At 60.0% G+C, this 22375-nt stretch overlaps 1 protein-coding gene across 1 annotated transcript in view; it reads left to right on the top strand.

Annotated features, from left to right (window-relative positions):
• COL26A1 (collagen type XXVI alpha 1 chain) overlaps positions 1–22375 on the top strand; it is a 170942-nt gene that overhangs the window by 145213 nt on the left and 3354 nt on the right. The window contains exons 4-11 of the mRNA XM_037139114.2: positions 3924–3985; positions 10434–10587; positions 12790–12888; positions 13469–13621; positions 15543–15626; positions 17243–17295; positions 20409–20444; positions 21632–21679. Coding sequence (XP_036995009.2) covers positions 3924–3985; positions 10434–10587; positions 12790–12888; positions 13469–13621; positions 15543–15626; positions 17243–17295; positions 20409–20444; positions 21632–21679 — 689 coding nt within the window. The remainder of the gene's footprint in view (positions 1–3923; positions 3986–10433; positions 10588–12789; positions 12889–13468; positions 13622–15542; positions 15627–17242; positions 17296–20408; positions 20445–21631; positions 21680–22375) is intronic.

Below are 22375 nucleotides of genomic sequence, written 5' to 3'. Positions count from 1 at the left end.
CACACACACCCGGCTTTGTCTGGCATATCCACACTTCTGATATACACATACTGGCAAAGATTTTCTGACAAAAGTTTCTGCACCTGTGTCCTAAACAACAGGAAATGTGCGGGCCCGGTGCTCGTGGGCCTGTGTGGTCGGGGGAGAGGACTGGGGACACGGGGGTCTGCGGAATCCAAGCAAGTTGGAGCCCTCATCTCAGCGAGGGAAGACAGGCCTGGAGCTGGGCGGGTGGGGCCTGGTCCAGCAGAGCCGGTCAGTCCCATCAGTGCCGTTTCCATGTTTCCACTGCTCCGTGAATAATTACAGAAAGTTAAACAAATGTAATTTCATTGCCTGTCCATGACAGAATGCCAGGGGAACCATAAAAGCCTCCTGGTCTCAGAGCGCCTGCCAGGGCAGGTGGCACAGGGCGATTAGGCTGATGGGCCGCCCCTCCCTGCTTGTTGGCGGGGCCTCCTGGGCCTCTCGGCGGCTGGGGAGCTGGACCCCCTGTGCCCACCAACAGCCAAGCAGCTCTGCACTTGCCAAACAGGATGCCCGGTGCCAGAGCAAACTGGGCCTGGGTCCAGCACACTTTCCAGAAATAGGTTCACTCGAGAGCGGAGGTGCCCCCTCCCTCCGCTAACCTTCCCCCTGCAGGGAGTCCTGTTTGTTGCCTCAGGCCCTGGAAACACTCTGTTCAAGGTCTGTAAACACTGCTGAAATGTTCCCTGGGTGGGGCTGGGGCTCTAATGTACAATTTACCCACATCCATCCTCCCTCTTTTCCTGCTGCCCCCAGGTGGGGGTGGGGGTGGTGGGGGTGGTGCTGGGGCTCGAGCAGCCTGCTCCCCACAAGACCTGGTTGCTTGAGACAGTCCGGGCCTTTGCTCTGAGGGCAGGCACCCTCACGCTCTGCCCTGCCACCCACACTATCAGCAGCAGCAGGTCACCCAGGGGCTCATGGACCCCGCTGGGCCTCCAGGTGGCTGAGGGTGCGGTTGTGTGGTGGTGGGGTGGGTGGATGGGGTGGAGGGTGGGTGGACAGACACATGGGACCCTCTCTGTTTTAATCTACATCTTCCCCTTGAAAGGCTTCTTGCAAAGGCCCAGGCACCCCGAAGTGCTGGGCTGTCTGTATTTAAGAAGGGGGCACTAAAGCCGCCTAGGACTCTTTCCCTGGGGTTTGGCCTTGTTGACTCGGGGCCTCTGGGGCCTCAGCTGTTTCCCCAGGGGGGCTCCTCCAATGTCAGTACCTGTCGGCCTTTCCCCTCAGGTGAGCCGGTGTGCCCAGGCAGGACTCCTCCCCTCTCACTGCAGTTGTCCCAGCCTGAGCAGGGAGTCTGGAGGGGCTGCCCCTGTGTGTTAAAGAGGCTGGGCCCCAGCCCCTGGATGCATTTCATTTACTGGCAGCGCCCACCTGCAGAGGGTCCCCTCTGCCCTTCTCTTTGCTCTGTGGTCCAGCCTGTTTTTTTCCTTACCATCCCTTTCCCGGGAGAAACTAGAGGGAAACGAGTGTCTTTAATCCCCCCAACCCGCCCACTCCTTTCAACCATAAACCACCATCCCTCCGCCTCCCCCGTCTTTCTGGTCTTTGTGAAGTCGTGCCCCGACCCAGAGCCAGACAACTGTGTACATTCTTCTGGTCGTTTTAGAGTTTCAGTGTTTACACCTCGTTTTTGAATCTATTTTATGTGGTGAGGTTACTGACAAGGTTTCTTGAGGGAGGGAGGCTGTTCTTTTCCTTAAAAATGCCTATAAACCACTGGCTGGGCCCAGCCCAGGGGAACAGGGAGGGACATGAGGCCTTAAAACCCAGGCAAGGCTGGCGAGCAGAAAGCAGGGGATGTCCGCTCTCCTGGCCCCAAGGCTGGGCACCCTGGGAAGGACTCAGCCTGAACCACCTACTCGTTCTCACGGCCCACAGATCCCCTGGCCATCCCTCTCACAGAACAACCACCACTTTGCAACAGGGATTTTCTTTCAGTGACAATGAGGGGACCTTTCCAAGGACAGGCTGGCGTGGGGCCTCAGGACCCAGCTGGTGGGCACGCAGGCCTCACTGCAGCCCAGGGGCCTCCACACTCCCAGTGGGACTAATCAGTTACCCGTGACCCCTCGTGTGTCTGTCTGTGTCTGTTTAACCAGAGCGGGTTCCCGTAGGGTTGCACTCGGAACTGAGTGAAGAATTCAGGTGTCCCCCAACTTCCAGAGCAACAAAAGCTCTTTAGAACAGCTTTGAACCACCTGTTTCCTCACTGAGAGCTCTGGTTCTCAGGGACAGCCAGACGGAAACAGGTAATCACAGCCCGGGGAGATGTGTGCCTGGGGGGTGACAATTGCTGGTGTCCTAATCGGGCCTCTCGCCTCTCCTGCTCCTACCCCTGTAGACTTTGCTGTCAGAGTGAGCTTTCAAAAATGTGAACCTGACCATGACTTTCACCCACTCCAGCAGCTGCCCATTGGCCTCCGGAGTTCTTCCTGCCAGGCTTCCGTGCTGGGACTCGTGCAGGCCCGCAGACATGCTGGGCGGGGTTTGGCTGAGTGGCTGGGAGACCCCTACTTTTTTTTCTGCTAGAAGAGGTTTAATAATTAACCAATTATTAAATGTATAAAAATATTCAAGTCAGAAGTGCTTTAGAGCCCTGGCTGGTGTAGCTCAGTGGATTGAGCGCGGGCCTTCGAAGGCCAGTTCCCAGCAGGGGACGCATGAGAGGCAACCATACATTGATATTTCTCTCCTTCTCTCTTTCCCTTCCCCTCTAAAGATAAATAAATAATTAAAAAAAAAAAAGAAGTGCTTTAGAATGCTTACCATGAAGTCAGTAGTTCCCCATGGGTAGAAAAGGTAACACTTCCTCAGTGGAAAAAAAAAAAACCAAGAAAAGATCGGATTTAAAAACAAAGACAACTGTTAGAGAAAACTTTTAAGTCAACATTGATTGTGTTTTAGACAAGGACATGGCAACTATTACTTAAAATTTGGTGGCACTTACTTTAATAGGTCCTTAAGGCAATATATTTAAAATTAATTTACAATTGATTTGATGTTCACTTTTAAAAAGTCACCTCAAAATAATGCCCTCACGATAGCCTTTAAAAAACGCATTCAGATATTTCACAAACAATAACGGTGGCTTTATGATAGCAGTGCTCACCAGCACTGCTACAGTTATGGGCCTGCCAGGTTTCCATGAAGGACCCCTATTTCTGGCTTCACCGTAAATGATCCGATTAGCTCATCTAGTTGGGTAGTGCACAAAAGAGCAGTTTTATCAGTTGCTGGTTCCCCTCCAAGCCTCAACACTTGTTCTTCCCTCTGCTAAACTTGGTCTCTCCCCACTTCCTCACCTGGCCAATCACCGCATATGTCTCGGGCCTCACTTTAGATGCCACCACCTCCAGGATGCCCTCCCTGACCACCTACTCCTCACTCCAGACTGGCGTTGGCATCCCCCATGACGCTCTCTTGCATGTTCTGTTCTTAAAGCTCCAGCATGGACCTTACCAGCTGTGTCTTTGAGACGATAGTTCTCGAAGTCAGGGAGCACATCTCATTTACTATCTACTCATCAACTCTCAGGTCTTTTGAGTCCCTACTTTTTTGTGCCAGATGCTGAGATTCATGGGCAAACAAAACAAAGACCCCTGCCACTGTGAAGCTCACAGGCTGACAGGTGCTGGCTCAGCACTCGCTCAGACACTGCTGAATAAACGGATGGTACCATGTGCTGCAGGTGCTCAGAAAGGTGGTTCAGAGGTCAGACAGGCCGAATGCTGGAGAGGATGCTAAGGATAAGCCCTGATAGGTGGGCAGTAGTTTTCCAGGCAACCCAGTCAAAGGTTTCCCTGCCCGCTTGTCCAGAAGCTGTCCCAGTGGCTGGGCGGCTCCTCCACCGGGATCTACTCTCCACCCTCACCTGGGATCCTCTTCTCTTTCAGAATGCATGAACTGTACCCGGCTCAGTGACATGAGTGAGCGACTGATCACGCTGGAGGCCAAGGTCAGATGGACTGGGGAGTCTGGGCCTGGAGAGCTGGCCACGGGGAGGGTGTGTCAGCCACCTGCCGACTGTGGTGGGGGAAACCCCAGCCTCAGGGAGCCTGGCAGGCCTGTGCAGCCGGGTCCCAGGGATTGGGTGCTGCTAGGGCCTAGGTGGCTCTGGGTGGTGACCTTCTCTAAGCTGGACCAGCCTCCTGGAGTGGGGGAAGAGAGTGGGAAGAACAAGAAATCTGAAGGTCCTGGGTCAGGCCATAGGCTGGTCTGGGTACAGGCCTTGGGGGCTGGGAGACTGGATGCTCGGAAGTTGACTCCTCAGTAGGAAGAGGTACCGTCCCCAACTGGATCCTCCCCTGCCGTCTGGCATGGGGCTGGGCGCAGAAGAGCCAGCACTAGCCAGCCCTCAGCCTGTCTACATCGGGGGAGGAGCAGGTCACCCCAGAAGCCCTTGAAGGACTTGATAAAGCATAAATGTTGCTTTGGGAATGGCCCCAGGTGGCACTGGGGAAGAGAGAGGAAGTAAGCCAGGGAAGGGAAAACATTCGAGGTGCAGGTGTGTTGCCAGGCAGGTTACCTGTGGGTGCCCCTCTGGGAGATGGGTGGAGCACATGCCGCAGAGCAGGTCCCTGAGGGGCCAGGATGCCCCCCTCATGGGGCGAGGTGTCTGGTAGGTGGTGTTCCCTGTCACTGTGGTCACTCTGCCAAGTTCACTCATGGCCAGAGAAAGCCCTTGGCAGGTACAGGCAGGCAGAAGGCAAAGGAGTGGGGGGCCATGGACTGTGCCCCGGCTGGGCTGCTCTCCTGAGAACCCAGAGGTCAGAGGACTGACTGGAGGGGCCAGGCCTGCGGGAGGACAGACCCCTTGGAGCAGCAAAACTTCAGGGGAGGGGTCGCCTGGCCCCAGGGCAGACCCAGCATTGGGAGGCTGGCTTTACCCCAGCCTGAGGCAGATCTCCCAGCTGGGGCGGGTGGTTTCGCCCAGGACAGGGTGTCCAACCAGCAAGTGGTACGATAATGGCCAGCTGCCAGGCGGCCCAGAGTGAGGACAGCGCACCGAGGTGGGCTGAGGGACCCCCAAGGCAAGAGCCCTGAGAGCAGGCTCAGGAGATCCTGACAGGCAGATGCCCCCTGCACACACACACACAGACACCATGGACACAGATGCACACGGATACACATAAGCACACACATGGACGTATGCAGAACATGTTCACAGTCGGTGGTGGGACCCGGCGTGGGAAACGGTCGGGTGCTGGACCGCTGTGGGGGTCCGTGTTGTCGTCGGTTCCACATCTGTTTCCACCTTACAGAGGAAGACACAGGTGTGTGGGAGGCGTTTGTACAGAGCACGGGACACGAGTCCCCCAGGGCATGAATGGCCTTCGTACTCCACCCCTTCTGCAGGCAGGAGGTCCCTCTAAATAGCCCAGGCTCCTGCTTATAGGCTTGGGGCACGGACCCTGTGCCTTCTTGGGCATCAGTGGCTTTTGGGGGCTTGAGGTGGAAGGCTTCAGGGGGCAGATGCTGCTACGTGGGCCAGACTGGGGCTGGGGCAGCCCTGGAGTTGTTGCGGTGCTGGGCTGAACTTCTGGCACCCAACAGTCTAGGAAAGGCAGGGTCCCTGGGCCAGTGCCTGACGGACATTTTCCAGGCACCTGAAGCCTCTGTGTGGTTTGGCAGAGCCTCGGCCCGCAGCCTGCCCTGGCCCCAGCCCAGCACCTCGGGTGTGAAAAGTCACAACTGCGGGGGAGGACTGGCACACAGTCCCCACCCACCTGGCCCTTGCTCATGCCCTCCTGCCGTGAGCAATTCCTGCCCAGTCTTCCCAGCCTGACCCCTCCCTTCCACTGGCCCCAGCAGCACAGCCAGGGCAGCAGGCTGGCCGCCAGGCTTGCTCTCTGGCCCCGAGCATGAGGGCCGTGACCCCTCTGCAGACTTTGGGGGCTGGGGGAGGGACAGCAGAATGTGTGAGAGGAGCCAGGGCCAAGGTTCCTGTCCTAGCAATAGCCCTGCCTCAGCAGGTCCCTTCTTAGCTCCAGGCCTCGTTCTGCCAGCCAGTGAAATAGGAGTTGAAGGGGTCACTGCCCTGCTCCTCACTGGGTCACTCTGAGGCGGGTGTACAGGCGGAAGCTCCAATGGCTCTTGGGTGGGGAGTCGGGGGAGGTAGCTTGGGTCTGGGGAGTACAGAGAGGTGGTCACACCACCTTCCTTGTGGGAGCCCAGTTCAGCAGCCCACTTCCTTCTTGGTCCCCAGAGAGGGGCTGGAAGACTCCTGTCTCAGCGCCTGTGCCTTGTTTGGGTCACCTTCTAAATGCCCGCCTGCCTGCTTGGTGCCCAAGTGTGTCCTAGAAAGACAGGGCCTCTGGGAGTTGTGTTGGCTTGGGTCAGAGGGCCGTGAGAGGCGGTGGCCTGGATAAGGAGGAAGACACGATTTGAGCAAGTCGTGAGGACAGCGCAGCAGCCCCAGGGGCTGTACCCTGGCCAGGGGAGCCTGCAGGGTTCAGACAGCAGGGAGCTGGGGTCAGCCAGGCCAGAGGCTGGGGTCTGGTTGCTGACGGCAGAGTCGGGCAGCCAGACCCCACATGGGAGTCAAACCAAGCAGCTGACATCAGGGAGCAGCAACCCAGAGGCCTGAAAGCTGAGCCTCAGACAAAAAGCCTGTTTTGGTGTGTCGGGAGGAAGGCCCCCGGGTGTAACAGAAATCCAACTACTCCTTAAGGATGCTTACTGTTCCTTCAACAAAAAGTCCAAGAGCAGGTGGTTCTGGGATTGGTTTGGTGGTTCAAGAACCCACGCTCCTCGCAGCCTCCCCTTTCACCTCATTAGCGGTTCACCTTCTGTCCTGATGGTCCATGACTCATGGTTACAAAGCAACGACTGCAGCTCAAGGCATCACGTCCTGACGTCATGTTCCAGAGCAGTCGGTACCCCCCAACAAACCCATTATGTCTCGTTGGCCAGCACTGGGCCACATGCCCACCTCCTGGCTGCAGGGGAGCTGGGAACACGAGTGCCCGGGCAGTCTTGCTTCTTTCCCCGGGCACAGTCGGGGGCCTGGAGCGAGGGGCGAAGGGTGCGGACAGCCATCAGGGCCGGTGCCATCTTCACTGACTGTGGGTGCTCGAGTTGCCAGAAGACCCAGACCTCGCAGCTGATTTGGGATTCTTGCCACCCCGTCTTCCTGGGACAGTTGGAGTGGCTGCTGGGGGACAGAGAGGCAGACAGCCAGCAGGAAAAAGCTCTCTGCCTTCCTCCCTCCCCTCCCCCTCGGTTTACACTCTGACTTCATGGACCACAAGGAGTGGGAGGGACCCCAAGGGGACTTCCCTGCATGAGGGTCACAGAAGCCTCAGCGTTCCGCTGGTGTCTGGTGCCAGTCGGCCAGACCACAGTGACGTCATTAGGGCCACTGCCCTGGAAAGCTGTGGTCTGGTTTTCTTGGGCCCGGTCCCCACACCCACTGCTGTCTGCTGTGGGAGCTCGTGCCCCGCGGGGGTGGGGTCAGTTGCTGCAGGAGGCTGGCCACGGCCAGGCCAGGAGGGTTTGGACTCCAGCCACGGCTGATGCTAACTTGGCTGTGATCACTGCTCTGCCCTGGTCTGTGGGCTCCATGGGCCTTGTCTCCGTGTGGGAAGTGTCCCAGAAAGAAGTGAGTCAGGCCTTTCGCGTGGGGACAGGTCCCCTCAGGGGAGCCTGGAGCTGGGGCATGAAAGGGGAACTGCCCCCAGGGTCTGCCCCCAGTAGGCCCTGGCCAGGCATCCCTGTTGGTCCCTGCACCTGCCCTCAACTGCCCCTGACTGCTCCCTGTGAAGTATGTGCGTGTGCAGTTCCCCCTGACACACTGCAGCTGAACCCGCCCCCACAGGGTCACCTTCACCCCCAGTCTTGCCCGCTCCCACGCCCTTGTTTGACTGGTGGTTGGTGATCCCACTGTCCCTGGAGCCAGGCCCGAACTGGGGGAGCCACTCCCACCTGCACCCACCCTTTGCCCCAGGCCCCAGGCACCAGGTCCTGCCTGTGCTCCTCACCCCCATCCTCGTGCCCACTGTCCTGGGTCCCCCCGTCACCTGCCGCTGGCAGCCAGCTGTCCCCGGCTCCTCCACTGCCCCAGAGACTCTGACTCGGAATGCCCAGCCAGCTTCCCAGGGAAAACTGGGGCTGAGGCCGGTGTCATAACCCTCACCTCCCCGTATGGTTTCTGGGGTCAGAAGACCAGGTTCCACCCCAAAGGCGCTGTGTGACCTGAGCCAACTGGTCTCCCTTTTCTTGCCTTTGTGAAGCTCCGCTGAGGCCAAGGCTGTGGTCCAGCTTGGAGAGGTGGATGAGGCACCGCATGGGACCCTGCTGTCTGCTCGCTGAGTAATCTTGGACGAGTCGCTTGTGGTCTCTGAACCTTTATTTCCACCTTGCCTGCGGTGTGGCCACCATGACCCTTCCTGTCTCATGGGCTCTTGTAAGGACCAGATTGCAGGGGGGCTCAGAAAAGTCACTAGAGGATCACAGGGAGGGAGCCCAGCCCCCCAGAACAGATGGAGACGCTGAGACACTTGGTTCCCTAGTATCTTCAGGGTCTCTGTCACCTAGACCCAGGGAGACTGAAGAACTGGTGGGGGTGGGCTTGCTCACAAGGACCCTGTGCCATGCACTTGGGAAAACCCAGCCCAGGCCTGAGCGCTGTGAAGGCAGCTTGTTATCACCCGTTTTGCTGATGGGAAAACTGAGGCTCACAGAGGTCATGGTGCTTGCACAGGTCGCACAGCGGCCGCGTGGGAGAGCCAGAATTCAAGCCACTCTGCATGGCCACCGGGCCTGAGCGCCCCCATCAGGTGGCACGTATCCTGTGCCGGGCTCTGGGGACCAGGAGTGGGAGGGGGCCCACTCCAGGTGGCCCAGCTGGTGGCACTGCCCCTCCCACTCTGGCTGGCTTTCACACAAAGCAAGTGTAGGGGGGCGGAGAGGAGGTCCCCACTCTGCCCCAAGGGTAAGACAGACAGTAGGGAGGCGGCGGTGGCCTGTGTCGGGATCTTCCTTGGGAGGGAAGGGCAGGGCTGGCAGAGAGCACTGCAGGAGCAAAGGGCCGGAGGGGGGAGTCTTGAATCAGGAGGGGCCCTGGGCGTCATTCAGGGTGGGAACAGAGCAGAGTGAACGACCCGAAGGCGAGGCCCAGCAAGGCCAGGGCGGGGCCAGACGGCACCGGTGCGGGCACCCTGGAGACGCGGAGCAGGGCCCGGGTCGGGCTCGTCTGCCTGAGGTCTTCCTTCCCTGCGGTGCTGGTGGGGTTGGGGAGCCCCAGAAGGTGAAGGGGGCAGATGGAGGTAGAGAAGACCAGAGGTTGCTGTGGGGCCTGGGCCACAGGCCAGGGGAGCCAGGCTGCGGCTGACCGTAGGCTGAGGGGCGCTGGGGTGGGGTGTCTGGTACTCTAGTAAGACTCCCAAGAGCTACAGGGAACCTGAGACACCAGACTAATTCCTCCCAGCAGGCAGATGGGACATAAGACCAGGGACACACCGTGGAGTAGGAGCAGAGCCAGACTTTATTTAATACAACTGAGGGACCCCGGAGCTCCCCGTCCTCCGCCCCACCCCCATCACCTGGGTGGGCCTACCTAGGTTCGGGGTACCTGCCCACCCACCCTGCATTGATCCTGGGCGCTCAGTGCCCCCTGCTGGCCTCTTTGGAGGCAGCAGGGCTTTGCTGAGGCCACTGAGGCCTGGCTCCAAGTTCAAGGGAATTAAGGAGGGAGTTTCCTTAACCAGGCTCTGGGTCTTCGCAGTCTTTGACCCTTGATCCCCTCCAGGGGAGATGACAGGCTGCTTTCCAGGCTGCCCCTGAGTGACCGTGGCCTCCTTTAGTTTTCCTGGAGCTCCTACTAAAACTCATGAACCAAACCAGGCCCATTCAGTTTTTCCTCCCTTCCCCTTCCTTCCTTCCTTTCTCTTTCTTCTTTCTCTGTCTTTCTTTCTTTGTCTCTCCCTCACTCTACCTTTTTCTTTTCCTATTTTCCTCCCTCCCTCACCCTTGCATCTGTCCACCACTCGCCCGCATACCCACAAACACTCTGACCACCGTGCCGTTTGTGCCCCGACGAGGCGGTGTGGGGGACCAGCGTGCCAGCCCCTGCTTTGGAGGAGCAGGGAGGTGGAGGTGGCCATGGTCATTGCTCAAACAACCACAGATCTCCAGTGCTGGTGGCGGCCGCTCCGGAGGAAGTGTAAAGGACTCCGCACATGTCCACTGGGGACCTGCTTGAGCCCGGGGTCCAGGAGGGCTGCCCTGAAATGGGGAGCAGAGAAAGGCAGCGGGTAGCGTTCTGGCAGGGGAGCTGTGGTCCCACAGAGGAAGGTGACCACCCGAGCAGGCAGCGAGCAGCTGATGGTCTCACAGAGGCCATCCCTGTCCCCGTGCGTGCCTGGCCCAGCCCAGGCCTGACCCTCTGCTCGTCTCTGTCCCAGGTTCTCCTGCTGGAAGCAGCAGAGCGGCCCTCGAGCCCAGACAATGACCTGCCAACCCCCCAAAGCACCCCGCCACCCTGGAATGAGGACTTTCTGCCTGATGCTATCCCTCTTGCCCACCCGGTGCCCCGAAGAAGGCCCACAGGCCCAGCCGGTGAGTGCAGCCCATGGGGGAGGGCTCGGCCAGCCAAAGAGGCCCGGGAGCGGCCTCCTGGGGAATCTGCAAGTAGGCCACCCACCGGGCCTCTGGGTCCAACATACCCACATAACATTTAAAAAAATTGAGCTACCATTTGAACATTGTGAGATATCACATTAAAATCAGGATTTCTGGCTTCTCCTAGGAAAATGGAAGATTTGACTTCTGGGGCAGGCAGTCTGTCATGGAAACAGTGGACTGCAGCTAAGTCATATCTGCCCCTTCAGACTTTGTCCAAGCTCTGCAGTTTGCCACAGTCCCCACCATTCCTTGTTGCATTAGAGTCCAGCTACTGTCCTCGTGAGCTGCCCCGATGCCCCTTAGTGACTTCATTTAGGCCCTCAGCCCAGCCTACCCCTTGGGTGGCTCAATGTACAGCAGCCCCTGTCTGCATACCCCCAGGGACCGGGAGCTAATGTCTCCCACCGCTTTCTGGGGAGTCCTGTCTAAACTCTGACTAGAGTCGGAGGACCTCTGCTGCCCTGTTATTTCTCCCTTCCCTCCACTCTTTAGAGTCAGAGATGAAATTTACTCTCTGCAGCTTCCATCCGTTGGTCAGAATTCTGTCCTGAGCCTGCATATAGTAATAGTAACTAGTTGCAGTAGCTCGGATTGCTGAATGCCTGCCTCGTGCCAGGCACCGTGCGGGGCCTTTACCTCCCTGGGTGGTTAGCTGGAGCCCGCAGTACGGCCGCACTTGGGTTTAAGGCTGATGTCCTTTCTGACTGGCCAGTGTCCATGCCGTGTCAGTGAATAAATCTTTTTATATCTCTCATGCTGGACCAATGGCCTCTCTCATCATTCTGGCAAAGAATTATATCTCTCATAAAGCTTGGGGTTAGAGGACAAAACTGAGGCTCAGAGAAGTGACCCCTGGGGTTAGCCAGCCGTCCAGGGGCTCTTTGTCCCCATGATTCTTGGTCCTACCGGAGCCCTTAGGAGGCGATAGTCTCCCGCCCCTCCTTTCTCCCAGTGGGCCCCCCCAGCTTCTAGCACTGCCCAGACACAGCCCCTCCCTTGCCTATGTTCCTGGCCTGTGCGTGTGCCCGTCCTGTTAGGAGTGGGAGCAGAGTGGCAGGACGACCCAGGCGGTAGGAGGGTTGGCCTCCAGTGGCCAGTCCTGGGGCTGGGGGAGCAGCAGATACTCTGCACACTTCTGAGGGGCTGTGGGAGGAGGGGTGAGCTCAGGCTGCTATGGGTATGGGGGGAACCTCCTCCTCTGGGTCTCCGCTCTAGCCACTGTCCCCAAGGTCTCACCTCAGAGAGCTGCACCACACCCACGTTCTTCAAATCCTTCTCAGAGACTGAAAAAGAAGGAGGCTTCCCATCCCCGGGGAGGACCCAGGTCTTGACCTGTGAGAAGTGGGAGGGGAAGGCAGGGAGGAGCTCTGGGTCTTTCCCCCAGACCTTGCTCCTTCTGAGGGAATGTGCAGTTCCAATGAATGGCCACTGGGTGGCGCACAAACCCTACAAATGGTGACCAACTCAGCTTCCTCCAGGAATCCGGAGAACAGGTGGAGTCTCCCCAAACCGCAGCCTGTCGAGCCCTTCCTCCGGGGTCCTGGACCACAGTCACTGCAGACGGAGATGAATGGGTGTTAAGAGCCTGCACAGGTCTCTCTGTCAGTCCAGCTCCAAGCATTCCCCCGGGAGAAGGGGCTGTCCCCAGGCCACAGGGCAGGCCTCTCACCTCTCTGCCCCCCTCACTCATCCTTGGGGCCCAGAGACCCTGGCGGTGGGCAGGCATGTCCTCTGAGGCTTCCTGGAGTCTCCGAGGAGGACTTAGAGGGAGTTTTTTTTGCCACAAGGCCCATTCCCAGCTCTGAGCAGAGAGACAGAAAGAATGTGGAGCGAGGGAACCTCACTCATCCACAGCCTGGCCCTGGGATGCTGAGGGAGAGACTGCGCCTTTCGGAGCCTCAGTTTCTCCCCCTGCCAAAAAGAAACAAAAGCAGTGTTTGACATCACAGAGGTTAATAGGTGCAAGTGGTGTGTAAACTGTAGTGAATGACGTGAGCTGACCGCGGTCCCTTTGCCCATTCAGGAAGCCTCAGGCGGACAGGGCTCCTGGGTCTGTGCGGACGACACAGATGGCCGGGCCTGGAGCCACCAGCTCAGCCCACGGTGTTCTCAGGCCTTGTCTCATTCTCTCCCCAGGGCCCCCTGGGCAGACAGGCCCACCAGGGCCTGCAGGACCCCCAGGCTCCAAAGGCGACCGGGGCCAGGCAGGAGAGAAAGGCCCAGCAGGGCCTCCCGGTAAGGACACCGACTTTGTCCTTTGTCTCCTGGGGACTGGGGACTGGGGCTTCTCCCCTCTCTAATCAGATGAGTCATCTCATATGCCCACCAGCGCCCTAACTGCTGCCCATTGCGGCCACTTTAGGGTCTGGTCTCACCCTGGACTGCAGGAGGAAGAGAAGGCTCTGGGAGCTCCGGGTGCCTGCATGGGGGGGGGTCTGCCAGGGGCTGGGGGGCTGTTCTCAGGCATGTACATACCCCCAGGGAGCACCCAACTCTCTGGTTCCTGCAGGGGAGTGACCCGCGTCAGGCTGCCTGACACCCTTGGTGCTCCTGCCTCAGAGCTAAAGTCCCTGGAGGGGTCAGAGGGCATCCAGCCAGAGCTGGCCCTGCCTCTCTTGCCCCTGCCACCCGGCTGCCCCAGCAGACCTCCTGCATGGGGCTGGGAAGGGGGCTGCATTTCACTTACATTCCGAGACAGCCCTCCAGGGAGACTACGGTCTAGAGGCCACCACTGGCCCTTGCCAACCCTGTCCCCTTTAGGGCGCGCTGGCTGCCAGGCCCAGCTTTCATGTGACTCCTCTTCTCTCCATTGCAGGCCTCTTGGGGCCCCCAGGGCCCCGTGGGCTTCCCGGAGAGATGGGGCGCCCCGGACCCCCTGGCCCCCCCGGCCCTGCAGGCAGCCCGGGCCTCCCTCCAAATGGCCCCCAAGGTGTCCTCTACTCCCTGCAGCCACCTACCGACAAGGACAGTGAGTGCTGGCCTGAGGGTGGGGTGGGGCTGGCCGGAGCCACAGGGTCTGCCCAGGGATCAGCCCTCCTCAGAGGACCCTGCGAAGGGGCCCATCAGTGAGTGGGGCGGCAGCTTGGGAGTGGGCTTGGACAGGCGGGGGCTCCTGGGGGACCCATACTGACCCCCCAGCCTCACTCTGGCCCCTGCGTGACCTGTCTCTTCCTTGGTGCTCAGCTCCTGCCCCTCAAAGGCCACTCTGTTCCTTGTCCTGGCCTCAGTTTCTCTGCCTGGTGATGGCAGTGCCGCTTAGGTCAATTGTTATCCCATCTCCTTGTCACAAGCCCCCTCATCCGACAAGTGTTGATTGAGCACCTACTATGTGTTATAACCAGGCTACAGTGAGCACTCCTGCCCCCCAGAGACACAGGCTAGTGCAGAGGGCCCCTCTGAGCCCCAGAAATACCGCTTACACGTGGGGGACCCCGGGGAGTGGGTGGCAGCCCCGGGTGTAAGGGGCGATGGTGCAGCGCCAGCCCGGCTGAGGGAGCCTGCAGCCTGTGCGGAGCGTTTTTGTTAAGTGCCCGGGGCAACCTGGGAAGGGTTTTATAGGAAGCAAGTGACAGGATTGGCTTTAAATGTTGAGGAGAGAGGGTGGGTGGGTGTAGTGTGGGCACCGTGGTGGAGGGGACCCTTTGTCGGAGGAGCCCCAACCCCCGTCCCCTCGGGCAGCACAGCCCGCGCCTGAGCGTCGAGGCCTGAACCTGAACTGCACTGTCCCTCCCTGAGCCTCTGCTCTCCCGTCCGTAAAGTAGGCGTGGGCTCCTACTCCATATTTCTTGATGCAGTTGCTCTGGGCTTGTAAAACAGCCCCCAACTGTAACCTGAACAAGGAGGGAGGGCTCACTGCTAAGTGAACTGGGGGCCCTGGGCTGTCCTCAGGGAGTTCAGGGGCCAGGCCCTGAGAAGCTCAGGGCCAGGGGAGGAACTGGCTGTCTCACAGGGCATCTGGAGCGAATGTTAACTCACTATGTGCCCGGCTTTCTCACCCAAGTGGGGCTCAGAGATGCCCCCTGGGCAGCAAGAAAACAGAAGGTGCTTGGGGGTCTCAGGGCTCAGCAGCCCACACCCTGGGCCATGAGGCGTCGTCCAAGGGCTGTGGGCTGCCCTGGCCTGGACACGCACGATGCCACCTGCCCCCTCCTGGGCCCAGAGCCCTCCTCGGGCAGGACCCTCCCGCCCTCATCCATGGGGCCCCTGAGGGAGGGCAGCCTTTGGGGTGTGAGCATTCGGGCAGAGCCGGGATGCCGCAGTGGAGACAGCTGGTGGAGACTGAGCACCTACAGGGGCCCATCTGCTGGGAGGCTGGTGGCTTCCATGGGTAGAGGGAGGGGCAGAGGTAGCCACTCCCATCCCAGACATTTCCTGGGCCTGGCTGCTCTTGGCCTTGCTCTGGGGGTGGGCAGGGTGACATCACATGGGGCTCACCCTAGAGGAGCCCAGGACTTGGGAGATAGGCCATTAGACAGACCCTCACCCCAGCCCAGGGCCCTGATGGCCATGGAGGCAGCTCAGAGCCGTGAGCAGGGAGGACTTCCTGGAGGAGTGGGCCAACTGGGTATATCAGGACAGGCATGTCGGGTGGAGCCTGGAAGACAGTGCCAGCCTGGGACATGGGGAAGAGAGTGGGACAGGCCAGAGGCAAAGAGTCTGGAATGTTCAGTAAGGACTTGATCTTCATACGAAGCCCTCTGGGCTCTCACTGCCCTCTGACCTGACCTCCGTGCACCCTCTGAGCAGCGGGACGACAGCACCCAATTGCTGGGCTGCTGTGAGGCCCAGCAGGGTCCAGGTACCACCCTGGCTCTGGGGACCTCAGGCCCAGCCTCCAAGCTCTGCCGGCCCCACCCTGCCAGGTCACAGGCCATCTGCTCTTCCCGCAGATGGAGACTCACAGCTGGCTTCTGCCGCCGTGGACACGGTGCTGGCGGGTGTCCCGGGGCCCCGGGGTCCCCCCGGCCCTCCAGGTAAGTGCAGAAAGCAGCAGCACTGAAAGGCCTGGACTGGGTGTCCTCTCCTGTGCTTCGCCTGGGCCAAGGGGCCTTGGGGGGTCACTCGGGCTCCCATGGCCTTGGCAAGGTGCTGGGGACTGGGTCTGCCCCAGCTGCTGTTTGCCAGCTCAGCTGTGGGACTGGATGTAGGAGCCCCAAGTTGTGATGGGGCCCTGGAGGCAGGGGTGGCCCTGGGGCTCAGTGGGCTGAGCCTGGATGTGGTTTGACCCCCATGCCCCCTGGACCCTCCCTGGAGAAGAATAGAATTTGGGGCCAGGGCCACCAAAGCCCAATCCATCCAGCTATGGATGTCCCTGGGCCCAGAGCCCTCACTCCCTGTCATTTATGTGCACTCTGACATGCTCAGCACACTTTCACTGAGCCAGACCTGCCTGCTGGGCAGTGCTCTAGGCCCCTGAACAAAACGAGGTTAGTAACACAGAGGTTCCTGTCCTGGTGGTGCTCCAGTTGTAGTGGAGGGAGGCACCCTTGCTCAGATACCACGAATGAGTCAGGTCCACAGATCTGAGGGTGTGGCAGGTGGAGAGCAGGGCTGGGTGAGGCCAGGCCAGGGCAGGCCTCATTCTCCAGGTGGCATTCGTGTCAGCGCTCAAAGGAGGTGAGGGAATGAGCTTGGGAGTACCGGGGGACCCCAGGTGATCTGCTCTGACCTGAGGAAGGGGTTGTTTCTGAACTGCGTGCAGGTGTGTGCCCCACCTGGGGTGTGATTTCCTGCAGGTCCTCCTCGAGCGTGGGGGCACTGGTACAGCCCACCAGGGAGCTCCCTGCAGCCCCGGAGCCACAGGCTGGACATTCAGTCAGGAACACATGGCCCAGCCTGACCCTCTGGGCTTTCTCTGACCCATGAGTCAGTCAGACATGTAGACCGATAGCAGCCAAGGGTAGCAGCTGGTCCATGTCAGAGGTTTGCCTAGAGGAGAGGTTGGGGCTGGGTGCTAGGGAGGCTTCCTGGAGGAGGTGATGCTCAGTTTGAGATTAACAGGAAAGGCCAGGAGGAAAGAATCTGCAGGGATGTGGAGGGAATGGAGAAACTCCAGGAGGAAGGACAGCACTGGCAAAGGCACAGAAGCAGAAGAACTTTCTGTGAGGGTGTCTGGGGGATGAGAGTGGAGGGCTGGGCCGGGAGGGATCTTACTGAGCGGTTGCTTTCTGGGTATCCATGTAGGGGCAGATGATTAAGAAGCAGTTGTGGTTACCCAGGCAAGACGAAATACCTGGGAGGGGTCTAGTCCAAGGTCGAAAGGAGGGGCCGATGCGGAAGAGATTTGCTGGGGCACTGACTGGCTGGGGGCGGGTTGCCGGGGGACCCCGTGGATGAGGCAGGCGGTGGTGCAGGGGCTGCGTGGAGAGTGGTTGGAGGTGGGATGTCCGCCCTGAGTTCGGGCCAAGGAGGCCAGGGCTGTGCGTGCTCGCTGTTCCCCCACCACCCACGCACCAGATCTCTGTTCACGGCCCGTGGAGAAGGCCCAGGGCAGGGGCTGGGGTGGGAGAGTGGGGACGGACCTCTCCAGAACTGATGGGGGTGGAGGGCTTCTCTGGCCCCAGGTGACCATCTGTGACTCTGCCAACAGGTCCCCCGGGACCCCACGGTCCTCCAGGACCCCCAGGTGTACCTGGATCCCAGGTAAGGCCTTTTTCATTTCTGGTGGGTGAGGGGGCATAGGCAAAGAGGAGCCAGGCTTCTTGGCTGCAGGAGTTGCTCAGGAAGGAATCAATCTTCTTGGGTGGTCCTCACCTGGGCCCAGGTGGGATGCAGGGGCAGGTAGGCATGCGCTTCTGGTTTTATTGGTGGTGGTGTCCTTAGCAAAGGACACCCTTTGCTCATTTCCCCTGTGCTGGAGAGGTATCGGCATCATTCCCATTTCACAGATGAGCTAACTGAGGTCCAGAGAGGTCAGCACCACAGACTGTCACCCATGTGGGAGGGGACACCTCAAGGCCCGAATGGGTGCTCCAACCCCAGCTTGCTCTGCCTTTGCAGCTGTGGGACTTTGGGCTAAAAGGCGGCCTCGCTGGGCTCTGGCTCCTAAGACCAGAGCAAAAGAGAAATGAAGTGCCCGGTGGAAGCACCTTGTGTTGTAGGAGCCCGAGGGCCTGCGAGGAAGAACACTCCGAGGAGGAGGAGGGGCCCAGTTGCCTGGTGGAGGCAGCAGGGGTGGTGCTGAAGTGCCCTCCTGGGCAGAGCTTCTGGCGGCCCCCTCCTGGGCCTTGCTCGGCCAGACCGGGGGCTCTGGAGCTCTGCCGTAAGATGGGGATTGCTGAGAGGTGACCCCCACTTTATGAGGGACATGGGTCCAGGCCTTGGCCCTGTAGGCACAGGGACCTAGGGAGTCCCACACGTTCATTCATGCCTTTAGTTACTTGACAAACACCCGAGTCTCTGGGAGGGTGCCAGTCCCCCATCCGATGGCACAGGCAGCACCCAAGGCCACAGTCCAAACCCTAAAGCTGACACTCCAGATGCCAGAGAGCCAGTGGCCCGCAGCTCCGACCTGCTCCTGGTTGTCCCCATTGTGTGTTTTCACACCAGAAGGACGCGGTGTGGAGGAGAACGGCTGGGCAGTGCACTGACCCTGGGGAGGGGTGGGGCAGAGCTCCGTCCGGGGTGTGCGGTGCACAGCATCGGGCGGAGCGAGAGGGGAGGTGGCCCACACCGGGCTGGCCTGCGGAGGGGTGGAGAGGTCCCCAGACCTGATCTGCTCCTGAACTTGGGGGGTGGTCCAGGTAAGCTGAGAGTCTAGGTTTTCCAGAGCCGAGCACCCCAGGGCTATGCTCCTTGCCTGTCAGGTCCCATGCACAGCCCTGGAGAGAGGGGCTGGGGAGCAGGCGAGGGAACGGCAGTGCCCGAGAAGACTGGGATGAGGGGCAAAGAGGCCCAGGGACCCGCAGCAGACCACGTTCTCCTGGGGACCCAGGTCTGCAAGATTCTAAGGAGGTTCAAGGTGACAGGAGTCTGAGCTGCTTGTCCAACCCCTCTTGAGAGGATGTGACCAGGCATCAGCCTGAGGGGGCTGCAGGTCACCGGCATCTTGACCCCTTACCTCCCTACTGCGGTTCTTCCCTAAGGCTGGGGGCCTGTGGCCAGGGCTCGGATGCTAGAGGGCATACGGCCCATTACCGGCTCTCCAGGGCCCCAGTGGACAAACTCCTCCCAGGACCCACTGCCAGGGCCTGTCCAGAACGACCACCAGCCTCCTCTGCTCACCCCAGAGGGGCCAGAATGTGGCCTCATCGTGGATGGGAGGGCCAGTCCGGTGATGCACCCATCATCTCCTCCCTTGCCAAGGAATCAAGGCCTCTGAGAATTTGGGAGGGGTGAGGGTCCTCCTAGACAGGGGTTAGATAGGAGTAAGGAGGACCAGGTGGCCCCCACTCTGCCCTCCGAGCAGGACAGACGGACCGGAAACTAGCTGTGCCGTGTCCAGCTGGTGATCCTGGGCCTCAGTTTCCCCATCTGTGAAATGAGAACAAAAATCCCTGTGAGGCAGGTTTATTGTGAGGAATCAAGGGGGTAGTAGAGGGGAAATGGCAGACCCTAAGGAGACCCTTAATAAATGCTGCTGATGAACCGAACGTCCGAGGCCTCGATCGCGTCAGACGCTGTACTGGGCACAGGAACTAGGACGTGGGACCCCGGCCTCCAGGAGCTAACAGCCTAACAGGGGAGGCAGGTGATGAAAAGCGAGGAAGTGCCAGAAAAGAGCTGAGTGAGGCGATATAGCAGAGTAACCGGAGAGGAGTCTGCTGCGACCGGAGGGGAGTGACAGAGGTGAGGAGGGGCACTTGGGCTGCGACCCAGGGACCCAGAGCAGCAGCCATGTAAAGATGCCAAGGAAGAGCAGCCCAGGTAGAAGGAAGCGTGACTGCTGAGGCCCTGAGGCAGGGCAAAGGCTGGGCCTTACCGAGGGAAGGGGAGCAGGTTGGGAGAGGAGGTAGAGGACGGGGAAGGGCCTCGCCTGGGAAACTGGAGGCTGGGTTTGTGTCACAGCGGAAAGGGCACTCGGAGCGCTAGTGGGGGAGAGTCCATGATCTGATCTGCACCTTTAAGGCCCCTTGGCTGTTGTGGGGGGAATGGAAGGGGGGGCAGGGGCCACAGCAGTGCAGGGGGGACTTGAGAGCGACTCACAGGCGGTAGCGGTGGAAGTGGCCAAGTGAATGGACATATTTAGAAAGTGGACCTGACAGGTCTGGCTGATGGAATAAACATGGTGAGTGAGGCAAAGAGAAGGGGAACTCCCAGGAGTGTGCCGGAGCAGCCGGGAGGACCATGGAGCCCTTTCCCTGAGAAGGGTGATGGGGGGTGGGGGCAGGTACAGAGACGGGGAGTCCACTCTGGAGAGGTGGAGTGGGGTACATCCTGGCCGGCCGGGCGGGGACATTGGAGGCTGGCTGGGCGCGTGCGTCCAGAGCTTCAGGGAGCCTCTGCGCTGGGCACGGCACTGACGGAAGTCTACGAGCGGTGCCCACTCAGCGTCTGAGGTGAGGGGTAGGGGGAGAAGATGCGGGCTCTACCATCCATGTCCCTTTTCTGATTGCCCCGTTTCACAGATGAGAAGACCGAGGGCCCAGCTGAGGTTCACTTAGGAGCCAGGGGAAGGTGGCGGTAGAGCCTGGGAGGCCCCCAGGGGCGGCCTTCCTGTTTTTCAGATGCAGAGCCCAGTGCAGGGGGAGGGGAGGGCTGAGGGTGGGCAGGGGAGGGTGGGCAAGGACTAACCTGCTTCGTCTGGTTTCCTGCAGGGCCTGGCCGGAGAGCGGGGCGCGACAGGGCCGTCTGTAAGTGCGGGACTGTTTAGGTAGACCACAGCTGGGGCACCAGGTGGGTGGGGACTGTCCCGAGTGGTGTTCCCTGAGCTCAGCCCTACAGAGCCTCCCCGAACGTGGCTTTATCCAACCCAGCCAGGACGGGGAGGACAGAGAGGAGCAACTCGAGTGCAGCCCCAGGTGCCCGAGCAGAGAAGGGAGGCAGGGAGCCGCCTCACTGGGAGTGTGAGCAGGACTGAAAGAGCCTCCTGTTACAAGGGGCTGGTTGGGAGTCCCAGAGTCTCTTCCAGGGCGCCCAGACCCCTGGGCCGACGTGCTGTGGACCCAGAGTGCGCCTTCCCTTGTCTGGACCTCTCTGAATGTAAGAGGCTCAGAAAGCAGGCTTCTAATTTCCATTCTTGGAAACACAAATTTATGAGCTTCCACTCCTGCCCCTGGGGCAGAACCTCCTTCATGCCCAAGGCCTTACGGAGGGGTGGGGAAGGGAATGGGGCCCTGGAGGAAGGGTGGATCTTTGCTGAGTACCTACTATGTGCTGGCCACGGTGGAGGTGCTCCTCATCCACAGTGTAGTTAAGCTTCACAGGGACCCCGCCAGACTGTGCTTCGTTATCCCCATTTGCCAGAACTGGCAGCTCAGAGAGATTCAGTAACTTTTCCAAGGTCACACAGGGAGGCAACCACAGAACCAAGGTTTAAACGCAGGTGTGTTGGCCTCCAGAGCCGGGCCTCCTCCCAGGCTTCCGCCTAGTAACCCCTGAGGACACTCAGGGCTCCTCCAGGCGCCAGGCTCCAGTCTGAGCTTGTCTGTGGATTTACTTAATCCTTTCAACAGTCCTCTGAGGTAGATACTGTGAGAACACTGAGGCACAGAGAGGTAAAGACCTTGCTCAAGTTCACCCAGGAGGCGTAAGTCCCAGGTAGGTAGGTGTTAACTGTGAGGCTGGCCCCACTTTTGAGATAGGGAAGCAGAGTCCTGAGAGGCAGGGTCTTGATTCCTGGAAGGAATCAAGCCAAGACGTGAGCTCAGGAGGCTCCCAACTCGCCCCAGAAGCAGAATTAAGCCCCTAAAGCCAACTTCAGACACCGCCTCCCAAGTGAGGCTGTGCAGGGGACCAGGGCCCCCGCTGCTCTGCTCACCCCAGATGCCTGTCCTCCACCGGCCCTCGCGGGCTGTTGACTGCATGCTTTCCTTCTTAGGGTGAGCCTGGCAGGAAGGGGGAAGAGGAGGAGAAAGCTGCAGCAGAGGTAACTGCGCCGTTGGCCCCGCTTCCCGCCTCTGGTTGGCTGCGTCTTAGCGGGAGAGCGGGTCTCAAACAGATTTGTGCTGACACCACTCGGCCCTGTCCCCAGCACTTCCCGAGACCATGGGGTGAACGGGGTCTCGCTCAGTGGGGGAGACAGATGAGTGAAACTTGGAGCGTAGAGTGAAGGTTCTGCTGTGGGGGCGGCACGGACGGGGTGACCGGCCCAGGGCAGGGGCCAGGCGAGAGCCTGCTGGAGAGGACAGGAGGAGCCGCAGACCCGCACAGGAGGCTTCGGGATGCAGGGGCGGGGGCGCCCCTCCGGGAACAGGACTTTCTTGTGGCTGGTGCCTGGTGCACTGATGTGCCCGCAGGGTCAAGGGCTGGTGGACGGATGGCTGGTGGATGTGAGAGAGGATGAGGAGGGAGTGAGACTGGGAGCATGCAGGGTCCAGAGGGTGGGTGGGGAGGGACATATCGGGGTGAGGATATGGCCATGGGGACCTTCTACCTTCTGGGAGCAGGAGAGGTGCTGGGACTGGGGTATTGGATAAAGGGGGCGAGGGTGTGGGGGCCGGCAGGGGACACCTTGCATGTTGAAAATGAGAGTCTCCCCTTGAGTGAGTGAGCTGGGGGCGGTTCCAAGCAGGGGGGTGTCCGGGGAGGTGGGCTTTGGAGGCAGGGACCCAGGGGAGGTGGA

The sequence above is a fragment of the Artibeus jamaicensis genome, unplaced genomic scaffold (genome assembly GCF_021234435.1).
Source record: "Artibeus jamaicensis isolate MK-2021 breed Jamaican fruit bat unplaced genomic scaffold, CSHL_Jam_final contig_956, whole genome shotgun sequence".
NCBI classification, from domain to species: Eukaryota; Metazoa; Chordata; class Mammalia; order Chiroptera; family Phyllostomidae; genus Artibeus; species Artibeus jamaicensis.
Note: the sequence above shows the minus strand (reverse complement) of the source record. Positions and strands in the feature narration are given on the sequence as shown.